The 7830-nt window shown below is 43.1% G+C and overlaps 1 protein-coding gene across 1 annotated transcript; it reads left to right on the top strand.

The window, feature by feature from the left end:
* Positions 1 to 666: 666 nt before the first annotated feature.
* LOC311119091 (sorting nexin-18-like) lies at positions 667 to 2747 on the top strand (the record flags this gene model as incomplete). The annotated part of the gene is made up of 2 exons (XM_084193839.1): positions 667 to 1763; positions 2278 to 2747. Coding segments are annotated over exons 1-2 (1516 nt in total), but the record flags the coding sequence as incomplete, so codon positions are not given.
* Positions 2748 to 7830: the final 5083 nt, after the last annotated feature.

Genomic DNA, 7830 nt, shown 5'->3' with positions numbered 1-7830 from the left:
AAAAGTGATACATTGTTACATTATAATCACAAACGTTATTACATAGTTAAATTGCTATTTTATTTTTTTACTGTTTTGTTACATCCATGCTACATTCTGATAATAAAATAAATACATGTAAAGACAGTAGGATTCTGATACCATCTATGAATTGATCTGTTATAGAAAATCACATCACATCACATCACTTGAATGAGTATGAAAAATTTTTTTTTTTTTATGTATGCACTCACTAACTGTAAGTCGCTCTGGATAAGAGCGTCTGCTAAATGACTAAAATGTAAAATGTAAAAAGTAATTCCACACCCACCCATCAACTAAAGCGGAGGCGTTTGATTGGTGGGCCTGGTGATTGTTCATCCTCCTAGCTCCACCCTTGATTATTCAGACTGATTATGTGTGGTTGACGCGCGGCGAAGGGAGTCTGCGAGGAGAGAGCGACAGGCGGTAAGGAGGCGACACGTCTAAACGGGGTAAACCTGGACGAAATAACACGAATTTTATTGCACATTTTAACGTTAACAAAATAAAATTGGATTGTATAGTAGGTCGCTTGAAGAAGGGACATTTCGGTGGGAGTTTTCAAGCAGTGTGCCTTCTCAACTTCGTACACAGAGTTGTAGTAGTTTGGATAGGCTAGCCTGCCTGCTAGAGTTTGCTGGCTAGCTCTAGCTGGTTATTTTGTTGCGCGCTGGGCGCTCCAGTTGTTGTTGAACTATGGCGCTCAAGGCGAGGGCTTTATACGACTTCAATTCCGAAAACCCCGGTGAGATATCAGTTAAAGAAAATGAAATAGTGAGTCTGTACAGCGAACAGGACATCGAAGGATGGCTAGAAGGGTCCAATAGCAAAGGCGAGAGAGGACTCTTCCCCGCGTCCTACGTCGAGATCCTGAAGAACGATACTGCGTCCACGTTTAACAACAACAGCACATCTGGATCCCGATACGCCAATATTCCAACCGGAGGCTTCGGGGACACCTCCTCTTATAAAATCCAGAATCAAACTGACAACTTGTCCAAAACATCAGCAACATCGCCCGGTTTTACAGCGTTCTCACCGCCTGCCCCAGCACCGCAGCAGCAGCAGCACATTTATCAAGCCAGCCAGGGCAGCGACGAAGACTGGGACGATGACTGGGATGACAGCTCGACAGTGGCGGACGAGCCCGGGGTTGTTGGGGGTAGTTACCAAGGGGACTTCGATGGCAACGGACCGTCTACATACAGAGTGTCAACGTCTACGTCCAGAGGTGGCAACGCTCAACAAGCCAAGAGCTCTGCAACGGTCAGTAGAAACCTCAATAGGTTTTCAACATTTGTGAAATCGGGTGGGGAAGCGTTCGTGTTAGGTGAGGCAGCTGGGTTTGTGAAAGACGGGGATAAGATCTGTGTTGTAACAGGACAGTACGGCCCAGAATGGCAGGAAAACCCGTACCCCTTCGCCTGTACCATCGACGACCCCACCAAGCAGACCAAGTTCAAAGGAATGAAGAGTTACATTGCCTACAAGCTGACACCCACCCACACACAGACGCAGGTAAACAGGAGGTATAAACACTTTGACTGGCTCTATGCCCGGCTGGTGGAGAAGTTCCCTGTCATCTCGGTGCCCCACATCCCAGAGAAGCAGGCGGCGGGGCGGTTTGAGGAGGACTTCATCTCTAAACGGAGGAAGGGGTTGATATGGTGGATGAATCACATGACCAGCCACCCGGTCCTGTCCAAGTGTGATGTCTTTCAACACTTCCTCACCTGCAACAGGTAGGCCTCTCCCCTCTCCTTGTTTCTTTGCTCTGGAAAGCTAGCCTGAGTGCCACTCAGTTTTTTGCTCTCTCGCCAACTAATTTTACATTTGAATAATTTAGCAGACGCTCTTATCCAGAGCGACTTACAGTTAGTTATTACAAAAAATAAAATAATGTCATACTCCTTTATAGAATTGTAATGTTTGGCTTGATAATGACAGCAATGGAGTTAGCATGAGAGCACAAACAGACTGGCCCTCAGGCTATTGTAAAGCGTCTTTGGGTCATTGAAAAGCGCTAGCCTGGGGATGGTCTGGTGGTAACTGCTGCTGCCTTCGGAGCAGACGCGTAGGCTTGGCCTGTGTTGGTATGGGTTTGAATCTGGCCCACGCCAACCGTGTCCCTTCTTAGTTTCCTGTCACTCTTCACTGTCTCTGTGAAACAAAATAAAATGCTATGTAAAACCTATGTATTATTATTATTATTATTATTATTATTATTATTATTATTATTATTATTATTTTCAACAGTACAGATGAGAAGTCATGGAAGCAGGGGAAGAGGAAAGCGGAGAAGGACGAGATGGTGGGGGCCAACTTCTTCCTCACTATCTCCTCCCCCTCCGGACCCCCCCCGGACCTGGTCGAGGTCGAGTCCAAGATCGACGGCTTCAAAGCTTTCACCAAGAAAATGGACGACAGCGTGGTCCAAGTCAACGCCACCACCAACGAGTTCGCCCGGAAACAGATCACAGGGTTTAAGAAGGAGTACCAGAAAGTGGGCCAGGCGTTTAAAGTCCTGGGGCAGGCGTTTGAGCTGGACCAGCAGGCGTACTCGGTGGGGTTGAACCAGGCGATCGCGTACACCGGAGAGACATACGATGCTATCGGAGACTACTTTGCAGAGCAGCCGAGACATGATGTGGACCCGTTAATGGATTTGTTACAGCTGTACCAGGGACATCTGGCCAACTACCCTGATATCATCCACGTACAGAAAGGTAATGTCATCATACTACCCGGATATCATCCACGTACAGAAAGGTAATGTCATCATACTACCCTGATATCATCCACGTACAGAAAGGTAATGTCATCATACTACCCTGATATCATCCACGTACAGAAAGGTAATGTCATCATACTACCCGGATATCATCCACGTACAGAAAGGTAATGTCATCATACTACCCGGATATCATCCACGTACAGAAAGGTAATGTCATCATACTACCCTGATATCATCCACGTACAGAAAGGTAATGTCATCATACTACCCTGATATCATCCACGTACAGAAAGGTAATGTCATCATACTACCCTGATATCATCCACGTACAGAAAGGTAATGTCGTCATACTACCCTGATATCATCCACGTACAGAAAGGTAATGTCATCATACTACCCTGATATCATCCACGTACAGAAAGGTAATGTCGTCATACTACCCTGATATCATCCACATACAGAAAGGTAATGTCATCATACTACCCTGATATCATCCACGTACAGAAAGGTAATGTCATCATACTACCCTGATATCATCCACGTACAGAAAGGTAATGTCATTATACTACCCTGATATCATCATACTACCCTGATATCATCCACGTACAGAAAGGTAATGTCATCATACTACCCTGATGTCATCATACTACCCTGATGTCATCATACTACTAGGCTCAGTCCTACTAACTCCACTGATTGCAAATCTGTGTGTGATAACAGTTGAATGGGTGCAACTGAGAGTAAATATTGGTTCATCAGGGATCAAATGACTTTGTTGCAACCAATGGGCTGTCAGACAGCAACAACAATTTACAATGGCTTAAGAGCCTTCATGTTTTGTTTCTGATAAGGTACCTCCCTCTAGCCTTCTTCATGTTTTGTTTCTGATAAGGTACCTCCCTCTAGCCTTCTTCTTGTTTTTGTTTCTGATAAGGTACCTCCCTCTAGCCTTCTTCATGTTTTGTTTCTGATAAGGTACCTCCCTCTAGCCTTCTTCTTGTTTTTGTTTCTGATAAGGTACCTCCCTCTAGCCTTCTTCTTGTTTTTGTTTCTGATAAGGTACCTCCCTCTAGCCTTCTTCTTGTTTTTGTTTCTGATAAGGTACCTCCCTCTAGCCTTCTTCATGTTTTGTTTCTGATAAGGTACCTCCCTCTAGCCTTCTTCATGTTTTGTTTCTGATAAGGTACCTCCCTCTAGCCTTCTTCATGTCTTGTTTCTGATAAGGTACCTCCCTCTAGCCTTCTTCATGTTTTGTTTCTGATAAGGTACCTCCCTCTAGCCTTCTTCATGTTTTGTTTCTGATAAGGTACCTCCCTCTAGCCTTCTTCATGTTTTGTTTCTGATAAGGTACCTCCCTCTAGCCTTCTTCTTGTTTTTGTTTCTGATAAGGTACCTCCCTCTAGCCTTCTTCTTGTTTTTGTTTCTGATAAGGTACCTCCCTCTAGCCTTCTTCTTGTTTTTGTTTCTGATAAGGTACCTCCCTCTAGCCTTCTTCATGTTTTGTTTCTGATAAGGTACCTCCCTCTAGCCTTCTTCATGTTTTGTTTCTGATAAGGTACCTCCCTCTAGCCTTCTTCATGTTTTGTTTCTGATAAGGTACCTCCCTCTAGCCTTCTTCATGTTTTGTTTCTGATAAGGTACCTCCCTCTAGCCTTCTTCATGTTTTGTTTCTGATAAGGTACCTCCCTCTAGCCTTCTTCATGTTTTGTTTCTGATAAGGTACCTCCCTCTAGCCTTCTTCATGTTTTGTTTCTGATAAGGTACCTCCCTCTAGCCTTCTTCATGTCTTGTTTCTGATAAGGTACCTCCCTCTAGCCTTCTTCATGTCTTGTTTCTGATAAGGTACCTCCCTCTAGCCTTCTTCATGTTTTGTTTCTGATAAGGTACCTCCCTCTAGCCTTCTTCTTGTTTTGTTTCTGATAAGGTACCTCCCTCTAGCCTTCTTCTTGTTTTGTTTCTGATAAGGTACCTCCCTCTAGCCTTCTTCTTGTTTTGTTTCTGATAAGGTACCTCCCTCTAGCCTTCTTCTTGTTTTGTTTCTGATAAGGTACCTCCCTCTAGCCTTCTTCATGTTTTGTTTCTGATAAGGTACCTCCCTCTAGCCTTCTTCATGTTTTGTTTCTGATAAGGTACCTCCCTCTAGCCTTCTTCTTGTTTTGTTTCTGATAAGGTACCTCCCTCTAGCCTTCTTCTTTTTCTCAACCTGTCATGGTGGTCGTAGTCGCTTTATCAGCTCTGCAGCAGTCTTCACCATTATCACTGAGAGGAGGGGACTTCAGCTTTGCATGAGAGATGGGATATTGACCCACACCACACGCCCTCCCATACAACCACACACACACACACACACACACACAGGTTTCATTTGACTGCTGAGTCACATGGGAGGCAGCCTGTGGTTTAGCTGATGCGTTGTGTTTCCACGGCTGGTTGTGTGTGCTGTCATTGTGGTGCAAAAGTGTTCCCATTACACACTTTTTCTAAAGCCTGGAACAACGGAAAATGCCACAGGGTTTGCCAGGAAAGCCAGTCAGTCTATCACCCATGACCTACAGTAGTATCTGGGGCTGTGACGGTCTTGGACATTTTGGATAAATGGCGGTAATTGGCCAGCCAAATGACCACGGTCACCATAATAACCTTTTTTTGGGGGGGGTTTGTAAAGCTGTCATCAAGGCAAAGGGTGGCTACTTTGAAGAATCTCAAATATAAAATATATTTTGATTTGTTTAACACTTTTTTTTGGTTACTACATAATTCCATATGTGTTATTTCATAGTTTTGATGTCTTCACTATTATTCTACAACATAGAAAATAGTAAAAATAAAGAAAAACCCTTGAATGAGTAGGTGTGTCCAAACTTTTGACTGGTACTGTGTATATAGTATTTATAAGCTGGAAGTAGAAGCCTAAGTATTGTTGTCCATTAGTTTACTCCCATTAGGGGAGGGGTGGTAGGGTTAGGGGGAAAAAAATAAAGAAGGAAAATATATATATATATATATATATATATATATGTATATGTGTGTGTATTTACCCAAAAATATATGGGGGATTGGAAATTATGCAGATAATGACCTTGATAGAAGCCACAATCTATATGTAATATTAAAGCTGATCTATCCCTTAAATAAATAAATACAAGTTCACTCGGGCCGTTTTTATCATTGAAAAAATGGTCAGTTCTCTCCCAATGTGATAGCACCTGGGTGTAGTCTACCTAGTTTATTGACTTCCATTGAAACAGAGAAAATGAGGGAGTGAGGATGTCTCGCTTCCTCTTCCATCTCTGCTGTGGGTACCCTCGCAATTCCCACCTGGCCATCCATTATGCCATAATTGACTTGAATGGGGACGCTACTCAATCTATTTATATGGCAGCACATGCTGTCGGGAGTGGAGGCGAGGAGAAAATGTGTCTAAATGTTTTTACATTTTATTTTATTTATATATATATTCGAACGGCTAGCAGAACTCCGCTAGGCGACGTGAACGCCTGTGCCTCGCATACTCCCTTTAAAAATAAATTTGCTTGAAAAAAAACGAGCACACTGGCAATATTGCTGTTTGTCCCTCTTGAGACGCCGTACAACAACATAGCCATAACACTTCCTCAAAATAGCCTGAATTAATCTAAAATAAATCAAGAAATCTGTAATTAGTGTTGAAGTTTTTGCCGAGGAGGTCTTAGTCGCGCAATTTTACATCTAACGAAGACGTCTGTTGCAGTATTTCTCCCCCCCAAAAATTTTTTCATAAACTTGTCGTCTCTCGTTGGATGACAACAAACACTTAATTGAAGAATCCCTGATGACCAATCATGGACGAAGGGGCGTAGACTTTGGCTACCGAAGTTCGGGTTTGCCTCAAGAAAAAATGTTGTGTGCTGGAACAGCCCAAAAATAAAACCTGCCGATCGCTGCCGAACACCAAAACAAACAACATTTTTGTCATAATATATATCGCGAACCGTTTCGACTGGGAAGCACACGGTAAGCTTTACATAATGACACTGAGACTCACTTTTTTTACTTTAAAAAAATATGCCAACAAAACCATTTATTACCAAGTTCAATATCCATACCTATTTTATTTTTTTTAAATATTTTTAGAAAATTTTATTTATAATGTTTTATTTTATTTTATTCATTTAGCAGACGCTCTTATCCAGAGCGACTTACAGGAGCAATTAGGGTTAAGTGCCTTGCTCAAGGGCACATCGACAGATTTTTCACCTAGTTGGCTCGGGGATTAGAACCAGCGACCTTTCGGTTACTGGCACAACGCTCTTAACCACTAAGCTACCTTTGCAGAAGTCTACTTTTAACAATTGCCGCTGAAACATTTAACTTAAACACATTTACTTGAGGGACAGTGCAGATGCAAAGTTTGGTAACAAATATGACAGTAATATCTCCCTCAGTTTGTGACCACGTTTTCGGGAAAACTCTTAAATATCTTCTCCAATTTCAGATTCAAAGATTTCTGCAAATAAGAATGGGGTGTCAGCTATGATATGACACCTTGAGTCTCTTTTGGTTATTGACCTACAGTAAGTGAAGTGGATCAACACCCGGTAACAGAATGATGGTAACATTGACATCATGGGTCCCTGATCTGTACTATACAGAAATATATTACTATGGCTGTCGTGCTCTTCATGGCGACGTATCCTGAATAGGTACAAATGTAGGAACGTGTAATATCCTCCTTTGCATGTTTGGGTATTATTCTACACACTGACTATTATTCTAATGAGCTCCGCCCCCAAACGAGACCAAATTTGGTTGATCCAGACCAAATCTGTACCGATCATTGGACATCACAGTTCAGCGCAGCAGAGTAGAGTTCATCCCTGTCTGTCTCTTTCTCTCCCTGTCTGGCTCCCTGTCTGTCGTTCTCTCTCTCCCTGTCTGTCGTTCTCTCTCTCCCTGTCTGTCGTTCTCTCTCTCCCTGTCTGTCGTTCTCTCTCTCCCTGTCTGTCGTTCTCTCTCTCCCTGTCTGTCGTTCTCTCTCTCCCTGTCTGTCGTTCTCTCTCTCCCTGTCTGTCGTTCTCTCTCTCTCCCTGTCTGTC

This window comes from Coregonus lavaretus (assembly GCF_964263955.1).
Source record: "Coregonus lavaretus genome assembly, contig: HAP1_SCAFFOLD_2025, whole genome shotgun sequence".
Lineage (NCBI taxonomy): Eukaryota > Metazoa > Chordata > Actinopteri > Salmoniformes > Salmonidae > Coregonus > Coregonus lavaretus.
The sequence above is the reverse complement of the archived record's forward strand: the minus strand, read 5'-3'. Positions and strand labels throughout refer to the sequence as shown.